Source organism: Strigops habroptila, chromosome 7 (assembly GCF_004027225.2).
Source record: "Strigops habroptila isolate Jane chromosome 7, bStrHab1.2.pri, whole genome shotgun sequence".
Lineage (NCBI taxonomy): Eukaryota > Metazoa > Chordata > Aves > Psittaciformes > Psittacidae > Strigops > Strigops habroptila.
In genome coordinates, this window is record NC_044283.2 from 44,561,607 (window position 1) to 44,586,983 (window position 25,377).

Below are 25,377 nucleotides of genomic sequence, written 5' to 3' on the forward strand. Positions count from 1 at the left end.
ATTCTAATGAAACAAAGCTAGATTCACACCGGAGTAATTAAAAACAGAGCAGGGTCTGGGTGACTATAGACAGAGCTCTCCAGGTACTTCAGTGGGGTTTTGTTCATCTAAGCACAAGCACAAGTACAAGTACAAAACGTTTTAATAGCATGGTAGTTTAGTGGAAAATAAAGCATTCTGAAACACTTTGGCTGTCAGTCACCTACCTTGTGCTGTTTGCTACACTTCTCCCTGAGCCAGTCATCAGAGGAGACACTGACTTTTCTAACATTGTCTCCTCTTGAACAAGATAAATTGACAGATCTACTTAGTACACTGAGAGGGCAAATCCTGTAGAAATACACTTTTCCCTCTTGCTATGCTGTGCAGAATTTTTAATGCAAATCAATCTGGGATATATCTGTTTTCCCAAAATAGGAGGGGATTTTTGTTTGTTTGTGGTATGTTTATTTGTTTTAATTAAAATGAAAATTAAAATTGCATGGCTACCTTTTCAAAAGTCCTTTGCTGCCCTCATGTGTTTCACAGGAAAACTAAGTCCTGAAGTCTACATACAAAATAAAATAGCGCTCTCTCCAAGCAAGACAACAGCTTCTCCTGCTATGAACAAGACAGTCCATGGAAATAGTAACAAAAAAAACCCTGAAAGTTTCTCTCTCTCTTCTAGCAAAGCCGACCAGTTTATAATTTAATGATTATATACTAAAAATAAGAAAATTTATTCAGTTTGAGATAATTATAATTCCCGATGAATAGATTTCAATGCTAGCATGCCAATTTAGTCCAAGTGGATGATGTCAGCCTGATGGAAAATCTGACATGCTTTATTTCAAAACTTGCTTTTCATTAAAGCCAATTTCAGCATCTTTCCACTGATTACACTGACTGGCAAAGTACCTTCTTTCCTGTTCCATTATATTATACTGTACAGAATAAAATCATGTGGCTATTGCATTAAAGCTTCTGTTACTCTTGCTATCAGTACACTCAAAGCTACGGTTCCCATATCAAGCTTTCCTTTGACACTCCTGCCAGCCGCTGACCCGCACTTCTCCCGAGAGTCACAGTGCTCAGAGTCAGTTTGATGGATTTTTGCCTCAGAATTTGGTTGCTGAGGCTTGGACCATCCTTAAAAAGGTTTCACTGTTCACTTATGCTACAGTCTTCACCCTATCTAGTCCCTAGACTGATCCCAGACCTCATTATACCAATATGAGTTTGTAATTTATTTTAGTAACACCTCTTTTGCCAATCCTGGGGTTAGGAGAATAAAACTAATCAGAATAACCAATAAAATCTGCCCTTTTAAGCTTTCATACTCTGGCTACAAGACATAAACAGCCCTCCTGTACCAAAACTGGTGACAGTTCAGTTGATCCTCCTGACAGCCATTCCACAGGAAGAGGAAAGCAAAGGCAGAGCTGGATTATGATCCCCACAGGTTTGCTCAACCCTGGACATGAGCTATTTCATAGGAACAGATCATAAACTTTTATTTATACTGTCAGGAGGTTCCTGAACTGCCGTGATTGTTTTATTGTTAATCTACCTGCCACCATTTAAGTGCCTTTAAAATGCCTCAACTTCTCAGAAATGACAGTATGTTAAATCCTCTCTTCACTACAGAAATATGTATAACTGCAGGCTATAAAGCAGAATAATGAATTTTTCTTTCCATTATTAAGAAAAGGTACCTGCATGGTAAGTGTTCTGCAAATAAACACAAGCGCTCCTTTATCAGTGGGGTGGACTGGAGAGAATTGTTGCCATTTCATGACTAAAGTACTGGGTTTTGTTCTCCCTTGCCCTATCAGATAACAGCTCTGGTACCGTAGTCTCACTTTAGAAAAGCGAGTGGGTTTTTTTGTAGAATTGCTGGTCAGTTGCTCATCAAAAAGCAAAGAAAGAAAAAAAAAAGAAAAAACAACCCACCAAGCACACGCAGCGTAAGGCCAGCCAATATCAAAATACTTTTGCCATAGAAAAGAGCAAAAGGCCATTTTACGTGAAGGGGGAGAGGCGGCTAAATGCTTACATAGTGCAGAGGAGTCTGTAGTGCTGCTGATTAAGGTTATCTCAATCCTTCTTCAGTCACCAGTATGAAGATGACAGACATCAATCAGCACTCAAATGGCTGAAGCTACCTGGGCCCCCCTCAAACAGGAGTTACCATTCCCTGGTATGGGAACTACAACAAAGCCAGCTCTCAGAAGCCAGCAAGCCCAGGCATTTGAACTGGCGTGATGGGGCAGAGACAGGTGCAGCTCGCCAAGCTGCAGCCCAACAGTTGGGCTGCCCTGACTGACCCTCCACCAGGCACAGGCTTAATCCTTTGTCTTCTACTTGCCAGGTCTCTCTGTGTCTACTAATCTAGAAATTATAAATATATAGATATCTTGCATTTCATACAATACAATTTCACTTCCAAACTTGTACTGTTCCATAAAATGCTGCATGCCACATAAAAAAACCTCATGCACTGGCACAGTTCTGCACCTCACCTTTTACAAAGCACACACTCCTACATGACTTTGCTGTTACACAGCACAGAAATGGTAGCAAAACTTCACACTCTTTGAAATTTCAATGCAACGAAAGCCTCCTGTCTCAAACATCGCACTGCAAGGTTTGCTACTGGCACCATTGTGTTGCAGTAGCAAGATGGTGGGGAGAAAAGCAATAGGGACAACTAAAACACAGAATAGCTTTAAACATACAAATATTCGACATATGAACACTGCATAACACTGGACGCCTCGCCCCTGGCAGTGTTCAAGGCCAGGTTGGACGGGGCTTTGAGCAACCTGGTCTAGTGGAAGGTGTCCCTGCCGTGACAGGGGGTTGGAACTAGATTATCTTTAAGGTCCCTTCCAACCCAAACCATTCTATGATTCTATAAAAATACCTATTGATGGAAATTTACGAGAAGGACTGTGTTAACTTATACTGGCTTAACAAAGTTTTAAATATCAAACACTAACCTGCTTAATGGAGTACCAGTACTTGACTAGTTTCTAAGGAAACCTGTGAGCCACCACCAGCATGCATACAGGTTTCTCTCAAGTATTTTCTTCTGGCATAACCTAACTGGACACCAGAAGCTGGGGACACAAGCTGTGCGGCACAGGGTAGTTCTCTCCCCACCAATGCCTTCCCTTGCTAAAGCCTACAAGCTGCACCTCTGCTACCCCAAAGGAGCAACTACACCTTTGCTTTCCTACTGGCAGCCCAGTTTGCAGGTACCAACTACCTTTCCTTTCAGCAAAGGTCTGGCATTCAGTTTTACCCTAGTAGTTACCGCTCAGCACCTCTCCTCTCCTAGTTTGCAGCCCTGTGCGCCTCGCATCTCTCACATGGAAAGCACCGCCTGAAACACAGGCTTTTTCCAGGCGCTGCCCACCACCCCACAACACAGCAAACCTGTCACGGTGAAAAGGACACCCGGGTACCTCGGCGGCCGTGCGCCCAGCCCTTGAGGGCGGTGACCACTGCATGGCCCGCCTCGGCCCGCCTCGCGGCAGCCGCAGCCCAGCGAGGTGCCTGCCCCCAGGCCCGGAGTACGAAGGAAGGGAGGTTGTCTCCGCGTCCGGAAAAAAAAGTTTCAGCTCATTTCCACCCCCCCGAAACAGCCCGGCCCATAAGCTCTGTGGGATGGAGGTGCGACCCCAAGCCCCACCCCGCCATGACATAGCGGCCGGGGGAGGGCCCAGAGACGGGGGCCAGGCACGGAGCGGGCCCCGCTGCCCGGCGTGGCATGGTGCGACCCGTCGCTCGCCCCGGCCGGTCGATGGGGGTGCGGGCGCTGGCGCTTGTCTGCTGCCTGCTTCGGGCAGGCAGCGCCGCCCTCCTGGTGCCTGCGGGCACCTGGCCGGGGCAGCAGGGCGGCGGTGCTCAGGGCCGCCCGCCGTGGGACAGAGGCGGCCGGGAGGAAGAAGTGGCGGCGGCGGCCCTCCGGGTAGGTGTCTCTGCCCGCACTTACACTGGCGATCCGCGGCGGGCCCGCTGGCTGCGGGCTCCGCCGGACGAGTAGGGGTGTCAAGGTGCCCCTTTAACCGGAGAGCGGGAGGTAGAGGAAGGTGGCAGGGCGGAGCGCTCAGCCCAGGGTACCGACACCCGCTCCCGCCTACTTTCTCTTTGCCTCGGCTTCCCCCCAAACTACAGGCGTTGGGATTCCGCCGCTTTTCTCCCCTTCCCCGTCTCTGGCGCCAGGTGTCAGCCGCGCACCGAGGAGGTGGCGGGGTTGTCCGATTGTCTTGCCTTCGTAGGTCAAAAATATGTTTTTCGGAGATCTGGGATTCCTGATAACTTAAAGTTTAGGGTTTTCGTTGTCTTTAGGCCATTATACTGTGCCTTTGCTTTATAAGGACATAAAGTAAGACAGGGCTGACTCTTATCTGAAGACATGTTTACATATCTCTGAACCACAAAGTTTGTTGTGCTATCAGAGAAGGGCATCAGATGGGTTTGACACAGTTTGTTCTCAGCTTGCCTGTTTTGTCTGTCTCGTATCAATTTTTTACCCTCTGTGCACTTAAAAATGCTTTTCTGGTATCTCTCGGAGTTGAAATTAGTCTAATGGCTTTCACATTGGGTTGCTGGGAATCCACAATCAATCTGAGGTGAGCCTGAGGTGAAGAGCTGTCTTGTTATCTGAGTTCATGTTTGTTGTTGCTAACCGGTTTTTTCCCTGCTCTTATGGTTGTGTCGCTACTGCTATCTCCATAATGGCCACAATACATTTTTATTTCTCCCCCCCCCTTCAGGAAAGCGCTAAAAGAATTAGCTTACTGAATGCATCATCAAAAGATAATACGACCGCTTTCTATGGAATAAATCAGTTTTCTCACCTGTTTCCCGAAGAGTTCAAAGGTACATTTCCTGGCTGCTGCTAATGCCTTTTCTGTTATTTTTCTTATTCTTTCCCAGAACCTTGTGTCTTTCACATTTACAGATTCTTCCAGTGCTGATAGTCAGCTAGTTTACAATGTCTGGTACCAAACTGTAAGTACTTCTGAAGGACACAGTGATTGTCTTCATGTTTCGCTAGTATTGCAAGGTTGAATTGCCCAGAGCCTGAATATGATTTAGTCTATAGACTGTCCCTTCTTTTCTGTCTCTTCTCACTGGGCCTTAAAGCCTTCTTTGATTGCAACAGTTTTAAAATTGGAACATACACAAGGTTCTCAAATTCCTATTCCCTACCCCAAAACAAAATTGACTACAATCCAAACAGTGCTTGGAGGTCCATGGCTGTACAATGATAGCTATGACTTTCAGGAGCAATGACACATTTGATTATTTACTTATTTATTGATTGCTAAGAAAATGTCTGATACATATCCTAATCCTCCCTTCTTGCTGTTCATGTCAGCTGTTATGTGTTCTATTCAGCAGGAGATTTCACACCTTTTTAAATCTTTAGTAATTAAGGAACTTTTTTTTAAAGTGAAAAACTAGCAAGCTACATGTGTTTCAGAACCTTTACATTATTCTCCTCTTATTTTTCACCTTCTACCTGACTAAAATAAAGTATTATTTCCCAGTAAGTAAAGTGTTGTGAAAATTTTCAAACAAAACTTGGTTTATGGAATGGTTATTGATCACCTTCCGCATTCTGCCCACATTCCCTACATGGAATATTTCTGTTCTTTTGAGAACTGAAGGAATATTTACATTCATTCTGCAGTTAAATGAGTATTTTAAAATCCATGAATTTTCTGTGGATTTGAAATGAGATGTAATCTCACAATTGTACCTACAGGTCAAAGTTACTTCTATGGCTTCTAGTAAAACAGTTGTTTGTGGTTTGGTTTTTTTGTTAGTAGATTTATAGATGTTTGTATTCTGTGTTTAGCTATTTACTTAAGAAGCATACCTCACAAACTTCCCAGATATGTTAAAGTGCCAAAGGGAAAGGAAAAGCCTTTGCCAAAGAAGTTTGACTGGAGGGACAAGAAAGTCATTGCAGAAGTGAGAAATCAGCAAACAGTAAGTCCTGGTGTTTTCTTTTCTTGGTTCTCAAACACAGCTCAGAGACAGCTCCAGCAGGTATGTGATAGAGCACAGTGAAGGCTTTGGAAGGGACTGACACTGCCTCAAGACTCCTTGGAGTGCTGACACAAGTATGGCTGGTTGAACATATACAAAATCATGTAGCATTTTATGCAAAGAGGGATTAGATTTAAAAGAGTGAGGTGTAAAAGTTGTGCATTTTTTAAATTGTGCAATTATAAACTGTAAAACATTTTTATTCTGTTTAACTAAATCTGCAAATATTTTGCAACATGTGTATTTTGTATTTTTTCTGAAGAGACTGAGGTAAGTTCAGTACCTGACCTCATTCCTCCGTATCACCTGCATGGGGATAGATCCTCTGCTGTTGTTTTCTCTCATGAATGAATGCCATCAACTAGTCAATACCCATATCTTTACCATTGAACATCTCAGGGGGTGATAGGAAGATAACCAGATCCCACATGATTACAGTTTATCCCAGTGTGGTTATGGTCACTGGTAAGAAACAAACAAGCTGTTACATTCCCATTGTCTTTTCTTTCTGTGCACCACATGGTGTAACCTGGACCTTGCCTAGGAATAAATTCTGCTTTCTATTTTAAATGCCACAGTTTAAAGAGCCTAGAACTGTAGTCTAGCTTCTGTTACTGTCTAAGGAATTTTTCTGTTCTGTTTAATTTCAGTTTGTTTCTTAAACTGTAATATATTTCTGTAAAATTCTTCAGACTGTAGAAAGTTGTAGACTGTCTCGTTGAGTGCTTCCTTTTAAAAAACACTAACTTTTTCTTTCCTGTTTCCCTTCTGTTTGTACCAGTGTGGAGGTTGCTGGGCTTTCAGCGTGGTGGGTGGTATAGAGTCTGCCTATGCAATTAAAGGAAATAACCTGGAAGAACTCAGCGTACAGCAGGTTATTGACTGTTCATACAATAATTACGGCTGCAGCGGGGGATCCACTGTTAGTGCTTTGAGCTGGCTGAACCAGGTTTGAAACTCCTCATAAATCTCAAACCTTTCCTTCGTATCCATGTTAATATTCTTTTTAGTGGGAAAAACTGATGGGGAGGGTGGAGCATACAGCTCATCTGATTTTTTTTAATGTGTGCGTGCATGTGTATGTATATATGCATATACATACACGTGTGTATATATTCATGCATATTTATTTAGTCTGGAGCCAAGAGTTTGTTCAAGCAGAACTGAAACTATATTGGAATTTTATGGCCTATATATTCATTTTTCTTCTTGCAGACAAAAGTAAAACTTGTGAGAGATTCAGAATACACTTTTAAAGCTCAGACAGGACTGTGCCATTATTTTGGTCACTCAGATTTTGGAGTTTCAATAGCAGGATTTGCTGCATATGACTTCAGGTAGCTACTATTGATTCTTCTTATTTGCTGTACTTTCCCTTCTGCGTTCAGTAACTGTGGAGTAAGTGAGAGCCAATAGTGCATTGACCAGCCAAAGGTTATGAGGTCGATTGCATCAGTTCTGTAGCTGTGTACTGGATAAGAATTAATACATAACATTTTTGAGAGTTAAGGCTTGTGCGATGAGCCCTGCCATCACTAGGCCTGCTCAAATTAGAAAGCTAAAGTCTGTGTCTTGAAATTAGGTCTTTTAAATTGGCTATGTTTAAACTGGAACATTGAGTTAGTTTCAATTTTTAATATATAAGTGAGTGTTGCACTGCTTAAGTATCAGACATAGTAAATCCTACCAATAGTAGTTGGAATTTGTTGAAAAAAAAATGTGGAAATATTCATTTTCTTCAATATTCATCCATTTGCACACCCACCCGCAACCTCCTCCAGTCCGTGACTTTACAAACCGTGTAAATCTAATCTTTATCAGGACAATACAGCTGCATACTGAACTTAAAGACAAGAAATGCAGTTTTGACAAGGAATTGAATTACTGCCAGGTATAACTTTCTGAAATTAATTATAGCTTTGCCAGTCTGTATTTGCCACATTTAGTTATCACACATATCATGCAGTGATAAAGATTTCCTGTTCCAGTACATGACATAAGTAAAACTGTTTGAGCATTTCTGATAGTGGTAATGTCCTGTGTTCTGATGTGTTTGAGATACAGATTTTAGTCTGTTATTATGTATGGCAGAAGAGGTACTTCTGTATGTTTGAAAAACTAATGGAAAATAGTAACATAGACTAATGTTTTGTCCAGAGCTGGTTTTAATTGAGTGATACATGAAAGTTACGTAGACCCCACCAACTTGACCCAGGAATCTGCTGCTATTTAATAGCATTATGTCCTTGGATCTGCACCTTTCCCATGGTCTGTGTGCCCTATATTTGTATTATTGTATTCTATTATATGAAATACATAATTATTGATTTATGTTATGCAGTGTGTAGAACTCGCAGGAAGCAGTTTAATTATTTGACTTCTAAATCGTACTTAACGAGTAGATTACCACCTCTCAGATTGCTTTAGTGTGCTAACATAAGTAACTTGGCATTATCACTCCTTTCACAGCGGTCAAGAAGAAGAAATGATGAGGATGCTTGTGAACTGGGGCCCTTTGGCAGTAACAGTAGATGCAGTTAGCTGGCAGGATTACCTTGGTGGAATCATACGATATCACTGCTCCAGTGGAAGAGCAAATCATGCTGTTCTTATCACTGGTTTTGACGGAACAGGTGTGTTGCCATCAACTGAACTTCAAGCAAGTAGGTTTTGTGGTTTTTTTTCTCCTACTTGCAACTTGCCTCCTGCAGGGTAAGTGATTAAAATCCAGAACTGGGAGTTCTGTTGGGAGCTGTTTGGCTTGGTGTCACGCCAGTTCTGGAAATACAGCCTGATCCCAGGAGAGAAAGTTTGTGTCTGTGCTCCATTAGTTCTGTGGGATTTCATGTCCTTGTAAAGTCAAGAAAACAGCTGTATGTGTATTTACGCCAGCAGAGGATATAACCAGTCTGTTCAACACTGGCATGTTAGCTCTGTCCTGCATGTGAACAGCATTAGGTTTCACTATACTGTATCATCAAACCATCAGAAATAATGAGATATTAAAATGGTAATTAACTCTGTAGAATGTTAGAAGTTTTTTATGCTTCCCAAATCTCATGTTGTCTCTTGTTTATGAAAATGTCTCTTCCAGGTAGTACCCCTTACTGGATTGTACAGAACTCTTGGGGGCCCACATGGGGAATAGACGGCTACGTTCGTGTTAAGATAGGCGGGAATGTCTGTGGTAAGTCTGACAAAAAGTAATTAGTGGTAAAGGCCACCTGCTGGGATATGTTTTTTCCATGTAAGTAAAGCAATATAATGGGATCCTCAGAGAGGAAGTGCAAGTCATTGCTACATTTCAGAAAAGGTTAGATGAATCCAGATGGAAAAAGAAATGAAGCCGTTGCTAGTTCAACCAAGCCATATAGCTGAATGATTGAAAAACACCATACAAGGGTAAAGGCATAACAAATAAAGTCCTATTGTACCTTACCATGTAGAGGTAATGTATACATTACAACGTATACACTACATAATGTATACAATGTATACACTACATGATGTATAAATGTATACATTACAAGGCAAAGTGTACAGTCATGTGTCATGGTTCTAGGTTAATGCCATCACTACACTCAGTATCGGTAAACCAGCTGCTGCCCTTGTCTGGTGCATGGAATTGTCTCTGGGCTCAGTTTAGCAAACAAGTATGAAAAGTGTATCTGCCAGTGCCTGGGAGTTGTGTACCTTGCTTGTGGCTTTTCTTGTTAAGATAAGAGGTACATACTCTCAGTGCTAGTTCCATCTCCCAGCTCTTACTGTTTGCAAGTGGTATTTCTTGGTGCTTGAGGGGGTTTTGTCACTTTAAATACCCCGTTTCTTCTGAGTCGCTGAGTATGGAGGTAAGGCAGGTGGAGCTCCTGTTTACTAGCAAAGACTGCTGAACCAAATTTCTAGGATTGAACTATGAGACAGTAAGTGTTGTGTGTAAATTGATATTTTTTTTTTTTTCTGTTAAATGAACACTGGAGGTCTTCTGTTGGCTTTCACTTCCATGCATGTTTCACAGTAGCTGTCAGTCATTGTAAAAGGTGTTAGAGGATGCAAATCATCCGCAAATAGGAACAGATGATCTTCAGTTTGCCTGCACCCAGTAAAGATCAGGACATCATAGCTTTTCCATGTTGCTGAAACTTTTGTTCTTGTTGCATAAACAAACTCTTCGGAAAAATAAATTTAGAAGTAGTGGTAATTAAAGCAAGTCGATTGTAGAGCTGGTCAGGAAGAACAGATGTGGTGTTTTCAAATTCTGTTCTCTCAAAAAGCAGGATCTTTCATGTTTTCTGTAGTGTCCCACGCAAGAACAGTCCAGCAAAGGCCAGTAGTTGCTGTCTTCCCCCCACAGATGTTGTCTTCTGATTTAGAGGTGCTCTGACACAACTTTTGAGCATATAAAAGCCATTAACCTTTGCTACCTTTACAGACTATAGTCAGACTTTGCTTTTAGTGCTGGAAGGAGTACAGCAATACAAAAAGAACTGGGCATAAATAAAAGCCTGGTTTGTTCTGTGTTTGTATGTGTTGAATGTTCAAAAATGTGTCTTGTAATGGAATTTGTGGTCTCTGTTCTCTTGGCGAGCTTTCAAAGCTGCATAGCTTCATATTGTCTATACATTGCTAATATATATGATTAAAAGGGAAGAGGACATCGAGGTTTAGGTTGCTTTTCAGCACCCAGATTGGACCAATGCTGAATCCTTAGAAGGGATCTAAAGTTTTGAATGTGAAAGCAGAGGAAGAAGGAAAGTAGATACCAACTATAAACAGTGTCAGGCAAGGAAGAAATAAAAAGGTTGCAGCTGATTTCCTGCCTTCTCCTGCCCCTCAGCAGTTCACCTGCTGTCCTGGCGCAGAGGAGAGAGGACATTATATTAATATGAATACTGGTAACTTCTTTCTGGCAAGTCCCCACTTCCAGTATTTATTAAAAAATAATATTTTTGTTTCATTTGTAGGTATAGCAGATACAGTTTCTGCGGTATTTGTTTGACACTTACTGGCCAAAGACCCCAACTATCATTTGGACACACACTGTACATGAAGATTTATTTCAAAACAACATTTCCTAAAATAAGAAATTGCTGTAAGGGCAACTCCTGCTTTTAAGCAATACAGGAATGGGTTGGCTGGAGTTTTTAAAAATGTTTTTATTTGCAATGTGTGTCGTGTGTCAGATCTCTCATGGAATAAGAAGACTTAGAGTCAACTGCAGAGTATACAAAGAGAAGTTACAATGATGGACTGAAACTGTGAGTGTGATCTCTATCCAGGTGTTGAATACTACTCCATAAAAAATCTTACAGGGAAAGAAGTGATGATGAATGATGAGAAATTTGAATCAAATAGTCAATATTATGACAGGGTATAATTGAAATGCTTTGCATATGAGAACTGCCATGATCGGGTCTGCTTTTATTGGGCAGGGAAGAAGTTGGAAGAAAATATTCTGTTTGATATTCTTTGATACTTGGTTTTTGTAGCACCTCTGACAGACACATACATTTTGTCTTCCTCCTTTTTGTGAAATCTTACTCTTTCTCTGAAGTTAGAAGAATACAGGAGGGTAAAAGACACTCAAACTTGTTGCCTGAGCACCCGGTTCTCTGAAGTGCTGTAGTCCTTCATCTTTGGTCTTCAGACCTTTATTGGGTAAAACTTCAAAGCTGTTCAGAGCAGGGAATGTGTTTTGGAAAGTGCCTAGAGTATCACAGTCTCCTGCATTCATTTGTTAGATGGATAGAAAAGTAAGAAGTAAGTGTATTTAGACAAAAAGAGGCAGTTGTAGCAGTTTAATATCCTGTGTCCTGGGAGGTTGTATGTGTTTGCAAATCAGCCTTTCTGTGCTTCAAGAGCTGTGTCAATTCCATGCCTTTTTTCTTCTCTGCATTATGACTTACAGCAAAGCCAGTTGCAAAGTACAAATTAAAAAACTTGCTTCTTGTAGAAAAAATTCTGAGAGTGGGGTTTGTTAATACACCTTTAGAAAGTCAGTAATTACAGGGTACTCCAAATAGAGTGGGTGTTAAATTTCCCTCCATTCATTAATTGAATTCATAGGTGGGACTTGCTGGAAATCAGAAAGGGGTGCCAGCTTTGCTGGTCCTAACTAGATTTCACAACCAAACATGTAACTAAAATGCTCTGAATCTTTCTGGAACCTGTATATTTTATGAAGCACTACGGTGAAAAATACTGAAGCAATTCTGTAGTTTTTGCACTCAATTACTGTACCATGTTACTAGATCAGTGTATTTATAAGCTTCTTATGACAAACACAATGAGCATTCTTTATTTTCTGTTGTAAGTATTGCCATTTTAGTCATCTACTTCTAAGTGTTACTATTTTAACAGTTTACAAGCAACAAATGGCACACTTACTTACTTCCATAACTGGAAAACAATAGCCAAAGTTTCCAATTGGCATTGATAAAAGTAATGTTGTTATAGTAGTATCAGACACAGATTATTACACTAGTGTTTGTGACGTGTATAAGTACCTAAGGCACAGAGCAACTCAGCAGAAGTTAGGCCTACAGTGTATGTTTATTTCCAAGGGAAGCGATTAAAATGAGGAGCCTCCATCCAACAAGAAGACTACACAGCTTTATCAATATTCTATTGCCAATTTGCCTTGATTTTGTTATGTATCAGTTTTATTCTTACTTCAATTATATTTTGAATAAAAACCACTTTAAATGGCTATCATACTGTTGTTTGAACTTTACTCTTGCGTTAGAAGAAGCATTAACAAAAGGTGAGCTTTAATACTGCTTTATTTGAAGTGCAAAGTAAGTGTATCATCTGCTACTCTTAACAGTAAGTGTTTCTACATTCACTTGTAACAGACAGCAACATGATTCTTGATGTATGTAAAACTTCAAGACGCTTGGGTTTCTATGGATTCGGGAATTATTTTTTTCAATCTAGCTTTTGAAACTCTTAACACAAAATTCCTTTTGAAATTGCACAAGAGCTCAGAAACTAATACTCCTCTGAACGTGATGAGACTAATCATTAATTTACTAGAAGTATATTAATAACAGCTATTAGGCAAACAAACAAATACAAAAATATGTACAAATAAGGCATGATCATAGTAATTCTGTATAATTTGCTGTAGGTTTTAAAAACCTCTAGCTGTAGGTTTTAAGAAGCCAATGAAAGAATTAAGTTGGTCATTGAGTTGGATTGGGGTATCGTTTTAGTCTTAATATAGGTGAATCAGTAAGGGTTACTTTTTCTATCAAAATTAAGTTTCTTCCACAAGCCAATCATACTATTCACATAGCTGTCATACACAAATACGTATTTACACACTCACACTCCGTGAGAGTAGCTGTTACATTTGAGTGACAGCAGCACTGGAGGTGAAAGTCCTGAAGTTCTTTACAGCAACCAGTCCAGAGAGGTAGGCTAGTCGGAGTCGTCGCTGCTAAAATAGGAGCTGTCACAGTATTCTGCAGTGTAAAGGAATTTATGAATGTTTGGGTTCATCTTTGGTATCCAGTGTCTTGGCACTAGAAATGTTGAAAGATTGAACAAATCCACAAACACCTTGTATCTGTCACTGAAAAAGACAATCAGAACAATTAATACTGTGGTATTGGCGTGGAAGGTCGCAATTTCAAAATCTTCAGGAATCATGCCACCTCTTTAACAAGATTTTTACACTACTCCTCCTGAGTATTCCAGAGTAGAAATACAACCCTGTTTACAGGGCATATCAGATGAGACTTAAAAAGGAAATATAGTTGCTATAGTCACATCTTTCTCCTGAAAATGCAGTGTGTAGGCTATAATCTCCAGACCTCCACTCTCAGAGTAGATACAAAGTAGAATTTACCTAGGAAGAAGGTTAACCTGAAAGCAAGGAAGAGTGAGGTGGCTTACTGAAAAAGAAAAGTGAACCTTTAATCCTCAAATTCAACGTAACCGTCTGATTTCCATTCCACCCTCTGTTACGATGGTTGTGGTGGGAATTGTAATCCACAGCCAGACATGGCAGTCACTGCCTACATACGGTTTCTCTTTGAAATCAAATCTCAAAGAAGGTGCTCTTGGAAGAAGATGTTCCAAAGATGCTTGTGCTTTTTGACATAATGTTGTTCAGGACTATCAGGTCATAGTTGCAGTTAAAAGGCCTGAATGGTCTAATTATGTGAATCCTCCAATTTTGTGTGGAAAAAAAAAGAAGCCCATTCAGAGAGTTCTGTGCTCAGGCCCCAACCATCCCTTCTAAGCTCCTTTTCTGCTTCATCCCGCAAAAAGAATGATACTTCTGATTGTTGCCTGCACAGGTTGGGAGTGTTAATTACTATCAGCCTTAAGAATATATTCAGTCCTAATTTGAAGTACCCTACGTTGTACGATTAGAGGTCATGCTAAGAAAGGAAGTTAGGCATCAACAATTGGACACGAACTAAAATAAGCAGAGTTAATTATTGCTGCTGTTACAGTAATGCCTAGCTCACTTGACTGAGAATTATATGTGGCACTTTGCATAGGTTAGCAAAAGGAGTTCTTTTTGTCCCAAAAGGCTTGGAATTTGTGTATGTCAACCTGAAAAACAGTGTTACAATCACCAGGAGGAAATGGTAGAGTCCCAGAAGAGAAACAACAACTCTTCGTCCTCCAGTGAGCTGCCTGGAATCTGTCTCCCGGCATTAGATTGCAAGTGATGGGGGAAACACGTTATTCTTACCTCACTGTTGAGCGCAAATAGAGGTAGCCTGATGAGCCACCAGTGCCAGCCTTGCTGCCAATCATTCTGTGCACCATGCAGACATGGTTATCTAAGTAACAGAAAAGAAAGACAGGGTGTATGTTCAGTGTTAAGATGCAACCAAAGGGTCACATCAAGGTGCATCACTGAAATATTAAAGATCATACAGAGATCTTTACATAGATATAACACTACTAGGTATTCAGCAATGCAGGAGTTAATTCTGCCACTCTTCAGTCAACTTATAAAAAATTATTGTTAATATAGAAAGAATACACTAATTATTATACATTATTATGCTCTGTTAATACAGAATTAATTTCTGGATGTCTAGATAGAGAAGCAGAAAGACTGTTTGTATATGAGGTCTTCATGAGTTTGGACAGAGCTTTGAGCACCTGGTCTAGTGAAAGGTGCCCCTGATCGTGATAAGGAGATTGGAACTAGATGACCTTTAAGGTCCCTTCCAACCCAAACCATTCTATGATTCTATGATGAAACGACATGGTCACATTTTGGGAGACGTTAGAAAATATATACCTGTCACAAATAAAATGGTTCACTTATAGCATGTCATAGAAGTGACAGCTATACCTATGTATTTAATGATCACAGAAGAAGCTGTTCATCTTTCCTCTTATATGAAGTATAAAAAAAAAAAAGTCATTCCTAAAGGATGAACTCAGCTCAGTTCTAAAACTCTGGGCATAACTTGTCTAAAAGAGGGTAAAACAGAGCAATTTACTTGCATCTAAAAGAGGGAGCGTCACAGTCAGACAGTGGAACTTAACTTACATCGCCATTTGGTCATGAGCACATCGATATCCATAAGGGAAGTAAGAAGCTGAAAAGGAACCTGAAAACGAGGCTCCTCCCTTGGAAAATGAAAGAGAAGACAGTGGGACCTCTTATGATATGTGGTATTTTTCAAAGTAGCACTTCACCATTGCATAATAATGGCTTAACATACATATTTTTCCTAAATTGGTATTGAAATGTCAGTAGATATGCTAAGAAATGCTTCTGCCACAAAAGTCTGAATCTGTGCCTTTTCCTTCATACTTGGAAAATTACTCTAACTCTTGCTAGGACACTTTGTAGAATGGTCTGAACAAGGCATTTGCCAGTTACACTCTGAGGAGCAGCAGCTGGACAGACATGAACCAGCTGCCCAAAGAGGCCAACCTACATGCTTGAAAAGATATTAAAAATTCAACTGGACTCAGCCCTGAGCAGCCCGACCTGACCCTCAAGGTGGATTTTGTGGAGGGTTGTACAAGCTTACTTTCCAAAGCCTTTTCCAACCTAAATAAATCTGTGCTGCTGTCCTTAACCTTCACCTCCCCTCCTGCCAGTAAGCATTAACAATACATCTTCTAACTTTACCTGTAGAAGTAGATCATTAGGGCACCCTTCAGTGCTTTATAAGACAGTCGTCTTTCTCCTGCAAAATACGAGTGTCCTTAGTCTGTTACTGATTCTCCTGCAAATTTAATACTATTATGCATTTATGTAGATCATGTATAAAAAGTTAAAAGTGCATATTAACGCAATCTACCTTTACTAAGCAGGTGCTCATGGCGTTTTTCATCAAATAATGAAAGTAATACATCTTTCTGTTTTTGGAATTCAGATAATTCATCATCTTTTTCTTCTGATTCTGGTTTAGCCTTAGATATTTAAAACAAAAACTGGTTTTAGAATTCAGTAGGGAAAATTAAGCGCTTGAATGACCCATAATGTAACTTCTATTTTCATCAGAAATACTCCGTAAGTTCACATCTGAAATGTAAGAACTGTATTTTTAAACAAAATAGATGAGTCGTTGAGTCACTGTCCTTTAAGAAACACCACAAAATGTACAATTAAATATCTGTCAACACAATTCAGATGAATGAATGTTCAAACTGGCAGCTTATCACTTTTATTTGCATCTAGAGGCCTTAAAAACACTTAATCTTCAAGGCAAAAAGGAAGACAACCTTGAACAGCTATGAGTAAGAAAATTGTAAATAAAAAAGATTAGATAAGTTAGAAAATTGTGAACAGAAAAGTTAGATAAGTTAGAAAATTGTAAACATATTCTCAGGAAATGCATTAATTCTTATGTTATGCTTTTTCTCCTCATTAAAAATGTACTTAAAGCTACAAGTCTTACAATATTTTGGGGGTTTTCTTGTGCTAATTTGCTAGTGTAATTCAAACAATCCTATAGCAGCAAATTGCCACATTGTTAAATAGAAATGGGCTGTTTATAGTGACACTCCGTAGTCACAGCTCAGGGCCTTAAACTTCGTGTTTACCCTGAACTGTAGATACAAGTACTAACTAAAGGTGAAGATGTAGTTTCAGTAAAATCAATTTCCACCCTTCCATTGATGCTATCCTTTTCCTTTTGCAATCAAAATCATACATGTGTCACAATCTTTAAACCATCTTAGATGTCAAACTACAAACTTATTCAGATTTCCTGGAAAAAAAAAAAATGCAGTTTTTTCCACTTATTGCAGATTAAGTGAAGAAAATGAGCACAAAGTCAAATTTATGTCAGGATGTCATTTTGCCAGCTGTCTTTGCTTACAGCTATATCAAGAGTATACTACATACCTGCAATAAGGCAAATTCCTCTTCTAGACCTTTTAAAACATTCACTTCAAATTGTCCCCAGAAATCAAATCCTTCGGCATCAAGTCCCGGAGTTCTTTCCAGCCATGCCTTTAATAATAACAACAACAATAATAATAATGTGCTCAAACATTAATAGTGCAAGTGCATTACCTTACAATCACAAGTTGCAGCAGCATAAATCATACTGCTACAGTTATTCTGGTTTAATATCCCACTGAGGTGCTTATTGCTTCAGTAAGTGTATCCCCGTAGATGATTTATACCTGCATAATGGTGCCATGCAAACACACCAATGGGTTCCAGGTAAAGTGACCAGTCTTGGAAGACAAAAGCTGTCTCACTATCTTTAAAAACAACTCCCTTGTAGATACAAGATAACAACTTTATTCCCCATATATAGGTTAATTGTAAAAATAAATCTCAGAAGAAATGTGTAGAACCATCTATACAACCAATTTTTACCATGTCAGACAAGCTGAATATTGATCAAGCAGTCTGTCATTAACTTCCACCATAATATATGATGATACAAATCAGAAATTTACTTGGCAGTTAATAAAACTTTCTCTTTGATTTTCTTTTAATAATGGGAATGAAATTCAGAGGGGAAAAATTAGGAACCTTTAAGGTCAAACTCCCTTTAGAGATCACTCTTCATCTCAAAGACAGAAGAACATGAAGTCTTGACAAATGAAAAGAAAGCTAGAGAAATTTCTTATATATTATGCATTAGGTGCCATTAGTCAAATGGATAGCGCTAATAAGATTGGATACCTTTATTGATGTTTATACTGCATTGTTCTTTATAAAGTTATGTAAGTTTGTATATGAAAATGACAAGGAGTTACAGAAATTACTGAGAGTCATTCATAGCTCTGAGACAAAGTCATTAAGGCAAGTGATAATGAAACATTTGTTAAATGTCTTTTATCATTTCTATTCTGAGTTTTTATTTTTCCTTTTCTAGTTCTAACCTCTCTAAAGCCATCCCTAATAGTGGAGATATTTTTAAAGTTTTCTTCTAAAAAGGGTTTATGGTGTGAATGAAACAGTACATTTATATTCTTAGCTCACACTTCCACAATGCAATTTACTAGTTTAACAGTCAGACTTTTCAGACAAGACAAATGCCGTGAAAAATCAGTTGGTTTATTAATGACTAATTCTCTTTCATACAAAATTTGGTAAGAATCCAAAAAACTGACTGGGAAATTGCCAGCATGGTTGCTTCTCTCAAGAAAGAAGAATTTGTCACTGACATCAATAAAGGACATTCTTGGGAGGTGGGGCAAAATGAAAGAAGGTCTAAGGCAGACATTGTTACCTCCACAAGTTGCAGTAGCGTTGGTTCTTGCTCTGATTGAAGCAGTAGTTCATAATCCTGTCCCTTGAAATTATCACGATAATGCCTTCTGTTATAGGGGACTCTCAGACTTTGGGGAACACCAGTTTTGTTCTCTAGCAAGCGAAACTGCAGGCTCTGAAAACCTGAGGCTGGGCTTAGGTAGTATCTTGGGGAAAAAAAGAAAAGAAGATACAAAAAGACAGGATATTATTTTAAAATGATGGCATTTTCTGGTTCTCAACAAAACAAAAAACAAACCGCATTTCACATTTGAAGAATATCAAATAGATATCTGAGAATTTTTTATATTATTTCAATTAAGAGAAAACTAACCTATTTTAATGCAACTACAATGCATGTATAACATATTCTACTTTTCTAGCTATATATTGTTTATGCATACACAAATATATAGACACACTTATGTGTGTCTAAAACACACATAAACACACAAACACACATAAACAAACACAGTTTGTACTGTGTTTTAAAATGGCTGCTTTGCGTGTGTGTTGTACAGGAGAAAACGTTAGTGAACATAATTTCCTTTCCAGACAGAATAAGTAGCTTCACCACAAATGGCTACTACAAAAATTTTCACATCATGAAAGTACCAATGAATGCATTTTAAATAGGCTTGTTACACAGAATAATTGCTATGTACACAACAGACTAACGTTCAGAAGAAGATTTAGTGGGTTTTGTTTGAGGGATTCATTAACAGGATTCTTTCAGAGTTAAATTGTGTCACCATGCTGAAATAACAATTAATAAAAGTAATCTGAAATCCCACACTGGTAGATTGTAACGTACTTTGAATTGCAAGTACAAGATTTGGCAGAAACAGATCATTGATTTGATCTTGTGTTTGCTTATCAAATGACAGTATGTGGTTGAAAAGCAGAAGCAAGAATGCATCAAAACAATTAGCCAATGGATTCCCCCTGCTGCAGTGTAATGCTGGATGATACAGCTGTCTTACACTTCCAAGAAAAGCAAAATTGTAGTTTTGTGTGCTTTTTAGCTAGGGAGCATTAAAAATTTGCCATGAGCTCTAAGGATGGGAATTATCAGTTCATGGATTACTGTGGAGGAATACTAAGTATTTACCTGAACTCAAAGAAGTCCAATGCAGTCATAGTTTCCAGAACTGAGAACTGTTCCACAAGTAATTTCAGAATCATTGAAATTCTGTTCATTCGAGTAATAACCTTCAACATGTTCCTCTCATCTCTTACCTGTAGAAAACATAAAGGTCATAATCAGAAAGAATGATGTTCTCTTTATATCCTACCTATTTATTTCGGGTCTTTTCACTGTTGTACATCTCTACTGTTCCCAAATCCTTTCTATGTGAAATCCATAGCAGCAGAATCTCATCTTGAATAGAGAGCCCTGGTTTTAACTGAAAACTGAAACTATAATTTTCAAAGATTGAAATCTGGTTTTCTCAGATTGATGATACGTTACAACTATGCCAAACATATAGCGGGGTTTTTTTCTTTTCTACATTTTTGGCTAAGATAGAAGTCACCACAATAAATTTATATCATGATCATTTCCAATTATTAAAATCCAATTTTAATGATACATGATATAATTATTCTATTATAATCACTTCTACAATCATTTCTGTTATTGTGAAGGACAAGTTGTAAGGCAGATGTGGAAAGTACTTAAAAGTTGAGAAGCAGAATAATCTCAGGGGTACATCAGGAGAGCACATCTAAAAAGATATTCATTAGAGACATGCATTAGCAAGCAGAGGAAAACAGAGAACACTGTATCTGTTGGGAAACATAAAATATTAAATGGAAAACACAGGAGCTCTCTTCTGGTTAGGTTGAACACTTTGCCTGAAGGGCAGTCTGCTAAAATTCCTATTAGTTTCAATGGGATTAAACTTATCCATATGCCCTGGGCATGCAACTAGAAAATATCAAGCTACAAAAATGAAAGATGAAAACCATTTCCTTAATTGCCTGGCTGCGTACTTAACCTTAGCATTGACATTTTGAATTCTCATTACAAACAAAGTTTTTCTTTTAAAACAAATAAATAATGAAAAATTATGCTGCTTAAGAACTGGTTTTTATCAGTTATAATTTGATATAACATTCAACTAAAAAGCCAACAAAATTATGAATGTGGAAGACAATAGAGAACATTTTCATTGGACATTATGGTAAAAATGCTCCTTCTTTCAGCCATGTCTAGTTTCAAATTTTCTTCATATACACATGCTTGTGATGTTGTTTAAGGTATTTATCAAATTACATTCAGTCAGCCTTTTTCTGTGGATGCAGTATCAGGCAGGAGTTTTCCTTTGTTATCTATTATTATGAGGTGTGTGTATGCATGTAACATTGTTTAGAAATGTTCAAAATATTCCTGTTATATTTGTAATTTTCAGAAATTCTCATACAATTGTATGCTGTAATTTTTATTATTGCTTTTCTGATAGAACTAAAATATACAGCTACAGAAAAGAGTTTTCCTTTTGTATAACAGATATTGGATGGAAGGATATAGTGCATAGACATCAAAAAATTGAACAAAGGCAGAAGTGACTTTTCAGCATAAAAATACCTGGGAACCATCTGGTTTTCAGTTTTGCCTCTGAGCATGCCGTTTCTGCAGTAGAATATTCCAAAGTTAAGTTTCTGCAGCTCTCCAGTACTAGTAAGAGAATATAAGAGCTTTTTTGCCAATGAAATTGGTCTTGGAGAGTGATCTATGCAAAAGGCAAACTTCAGGAGGAAATAATGTTTTGCTGATCAAATATCTGTACTATCAGGATCTAAGAGCCACTCTGCCAAATTTCATTGGGGTGTTTTTGATGCTGTTTTTTAAAAAGAGCACATGTTGCTTTAGTAAACCCAAATCTATCAGACTGGAAGGCAGGTGGCAAGAGAAAGAGAGGGCTGCATTTTCCCAAAATTAATATTTGCTTTTAACTTACAAGGCCGTTTTGAAAGATGACCCGCACAGAGTCCATTTCCCACAGAATCTGCTTAAACCAAAGTTCATAAGCTACAACAAGAAAGGCATTATTAACATTAACTTCAACATTATTTTGTTTTTTCTTCATAGCATCTTACATTTTGATTTGAAATTAATAGCCTACATTTACACTGCTGGTCTACAAAAAGATGCTGATACACAAATGTATTATCTGTTACAGTATGCTGTCCTTTACCTAAGCTATTACAGGAAATAATGTAGTGTTGAAATTGTTGACAGAATTTCTAAAGCATCTTTTACACATCAGATATTTGATGTACAGAATGTTCTTTATGAAAGGAGGAAGGAGAAAATCTAGATCTGATACTGCAATGAAAGCTAACTCCAGAGCTGCCTACAATCTTTATGTCATCTGCATGTTTTCTGTCAATAACAGGAAAACAGCATTAGGCCAGGGCCTGCAAAACATATGGATATTAGCAGTTAGGGAGCATCTAACCAGTGTGCTGGCTTCTAGGCAGACTGTAGGTGGTTACAACTGGATTGAAGTTTCAGAGAAGGCACAAGCCAACACACAAAATTTGCCTACAATAAGTTGCATAGAAGCCTATTAACTCAGACAAGGAATGAATTTCACCACCTTAATTTCTCTAGAAACAGAACCATCCAAATCATGTTTTACCAAATCCAAAGGTTATGCTTTTGGCTTCACAAGCATAGAGTTGATTACAGCCTTACAAATTATATAGAGACATATACAAATATAAATGCAGAACAATTGTATTGATTGTGTTTAAAATGAAAACAAACTATGTACTCCATGTTTCAGCACTGAATAACTCCCCATGGCAAAAATGCTGGTCAGCCACCGCTGAACTCCTTTCAGCCACTTACCTTGATGAGTTACAATGAAAAGATGCTCATCATGGATTTTCTTTCCTTTCTTCTCACTCTGAAGTTCTTGAGCATTCAATATTTTGTTCAGCTTAAAAATAAAGATAAGACTGTTCTACAAAGCTCTCAATGCTGCTATTAGCAATGGTAGTCCTACTATGTAGAGCTAATATTTAAGGATATTAAATATATATCAGACTCATAGAATCATAGAATAGTTAGGGTTGGAAAGGACCTTAAGATCATCTAGTTCCAACCCCCCTGCCATGGGCAGGGACACCTCACACCAGATGATGTCACCCAAGACTCTGTCCAACCTGGCCTTGAACACTGCCAGGAATGGAGCATTCACCACTTCTTTAGGCAACCCATTCCAGTGCCTCACCACCCTCACTGTAAAGAACTTCTTCCTTATATCTAACCTAAACTTCTGCTAAGTTTGAACCCATTACCTCTTGTCCTATCACTACAATTCCTAATGAAGAGTCCCTCTCCAGCATCCTTGTAGGCCCCCTTCAGATATTGGAAGGCTGCTATGAGGTATGAGAAGTTAGACTACATGGTCTCAGGTGGCACTTTTACTTTTTAATTTATGAAAAAAATCTTGTGTAAAATGGAACATTTAGATACATCAAGTAATAAAGTTTGGAAAATCATTTTAAGGATACTTTTAATTATGAAAAATATAAAACAAAATATCCAGCTTGTTTTCCAAACCTTACTATCTATGCTGACATGTTCCATGAAACCAGAGTTTCTATATAAAATTCTGTGTAATCATGCAATAATCTGCACGAGAGCTCTGATTTGAGGCTGTACTAGGGGTTTAATTTCTGGCATTACTAATTTTTTTTCAAGTCAAATTTACAATCTAATCATGGTTGTTTTAAAAGAAATCTGCAAGAATCCATATCGTATGTCAACAAATCAATCTTCTGTTCACAAGCACAGAGTAATTGCACTCACTTCAGTTCATGCTGTCACCCAAAAAAAAAAAGTCCAGATGCTCTTATGGCATTTTATTTTTACTTATTTCTTAATTACTTCTAGTTGTTGTATTTTTTTGTTTGGTTGTCTGTTTCGTTGGGTTTTGGGTTTTTTGGCATTGGTTGGTCTTTTCGGGTTTTGTGTGTGTCATCATCCCACCCCACTGATTTCTGAAAAATATTTTCCCAGCCAAATGTTCTGGGCTTTCATGCAATAGTTCGGGGAAGTAGCACACAGCCTGCTGACATGGAGAAATTGTCAACTGGTGATTGTCAGACCAAAGAAAGACTTCTGTGGTGCACTACTTCACAGTTTAGGTTTACCAATGTAAGCAATTCCCTACACCACTCCCTATACCTCCCCCAAAAAAGTATCCATCTTTCCTGCAGTTTGAGAAGCCTTCCCTGGTCCACTGGCCCCATCCCAGTTGAGAAAGGCACCTGTGCCCGTGACTGCACATGGAGACAGGCAGATGAAGGGCACCTGGAGACCTGTCATAGTGTCTGGCTGGCTGCTGAGAGAAGCATCAGTCACACATCCTGGCTCAAGTCTTAAAAGTGACCAGGACAGTAAGCATGAAATCCTTAAACTTACTTGTAGGTATTCTCCATAGACTAGTCCACCTTTGCTGGCTTTATTTATTCCTTCTTGTGATTTGTCATCTTTTTCATCTTCCAAAGATAGCTTGTTAAAATTAAATCTAAGAAGAAAATTAAGTAAATATATAAGCTATTTAATTAAAGAACTATGAATATACCTGCCTTTTTACTAACAGATGCATCCGCAATTCAAATGATGCTTTGTTTTGAAAAACTGAACCACTAAAGCAAGCTTTTGCAAAAAACAGTACACCTGAAATACCTCTTGTCACAGTAACAGCTGGCAGCATTACATCTACTTCATCAAATAACAAGTGCTCAGACAACCTTGTGCAATCTCTTTTCCTTTAGCGATAGCTACAGCTGTCTATTTGTTGACAGTCATTAATTCCTCTCTGAGTTTTCATATTTTACGTCAACATTGTATCATTTGAACTGATGTTATGAAGCAAAACACAGGGACGAGGGACTCACAGGTAACTGTTCCCTGCGAAGGGGCACCCGCTCATGATTCCAGGATCCAAACTTGCTGAGCTGCGCACCAGGGAATATACTCCGTTAGTGTTCCCAAATCCGCTGCAGCTGCCTCATATGTAACCTTATCTCACTGCCTAAGCCAACCCCCAAACTCTCCTCCTCAGCCCTCAGCCCATCCCCACTATTCAGTAATTCCAGAAACTATCACAGCACAAAGGTCAGTAAGTTCACATGTTGTTGGCTCTCCAGGTTTGGGGTTGTTTTTTTTCAGTCAAACCAGGAATGCCTGGCATACTTGCTTTGTCCTATGGCACATGCTTTACATGCTTTTTACTATGTGTTTTCCACCAGTTGTTTCTTTGGAGATTAAGGCTGGTGTTAGGGGTAAGGTACAGAGGTCTGTACATGAGAAAAAGGCAATATTTAATAAATTCAGAAATTGTTAAAGTATTGTTATTAAATTGTTAAAGGGGTTTTAATTGCAGACCCTTGTATCAAGATATCAAGTTACTTTTAAGTTTAAAAAGTGAAACATGGAAAAGGAAAGGGAAGAAGTAGAACATACTTTTTTGTCAGACTGAATAATCATTGTAAGAGATTTCAAGTAATACATATACTTTCAAAAAATGCATACAGATCAAGTGAAAGCACTAAAAGTAATAATGTACATCTTAAGCTGTTTTTCCAGTTGTTTAACTCATGACAAT

The 25,377-nt window shown here is 38.7% G+C and overlaps 2 protein-coding genes across 3 annotated transcripts; one reads left to right on the top strand and one right to left on the bottom strand.

The window, feature by feature from the left end:
- Positions 1-3,584: 3,584 nt before the first annotated feature.
- On the top strand, positions 3,585-12,412 carry CTSO (cathepsin O). Of its 2 annotated transcripts, XR_003992207.1 has the most exons (9): positions 3,585-3,955; positions 4,764-4,869; positions 4,952-5,001; positions 5,855-5,988; positions 6,830-6,997; positions 7,264-7,385; positions 8,518-8,681; positions 9,143-9,235; positions 11,010-12,412. XR_003992207.1 is itself a non-coding variant. In XM_030491892.1 (8 exons), exons 1-8 carry the CDS (start codon positions 3,755-3,757, stop codon positions 11,042-11,044), a joined length of 1,023 nt encoding a protein of 340 aa, XP_030347752.1. In that variant the 5' UTR covers positions 3,585-3,754; the 3' UTR covers positions 11,045-12,412. The 2 variants fall into 2 exon arrangements, 1 of the variants encoding a protein (XP_030347752.1); XM_030491892.1 differs by lacking the exon at positions 4,952-5,001.
- Positions 12,413-12,635: 223 nt separating this feature from the next.
- On the bottom strand, positions 12,636-24,755 carry TDO2 (tryptophan 2,3-dioxygenase). The gene is made up of 12 exons (XM_030491889.1): positions 24,668-24,755; positions 24,189-24,294; positions 22,608-22,698; positions 21,712-21,782; positions 19,860-19,987; positions 18,729-18,915; positions 17,384-17,491; positions 16,335-16,446; positions 16,163-16,220; positions 15,572-15,651; positions 14,756-14,846; positions 12,636-13,621 (listed from the first exon to the last, which is right to left on the bottom strand). The coding sequence occupies exons 1-12, from the start codon at positions 24,700-24,702 to the stop codon at positions 13,468-13,470; spliced, it is 1,221 nt and encodes a 406-aa protein (XP_030347749.1). The 5' UTR covers positions 24,703-24,755; the 3' UTR covers positions 12,636-13,467.
- Between the last annotated feature and the right edge of the window lie 622 nt (positions 24,756-25,377).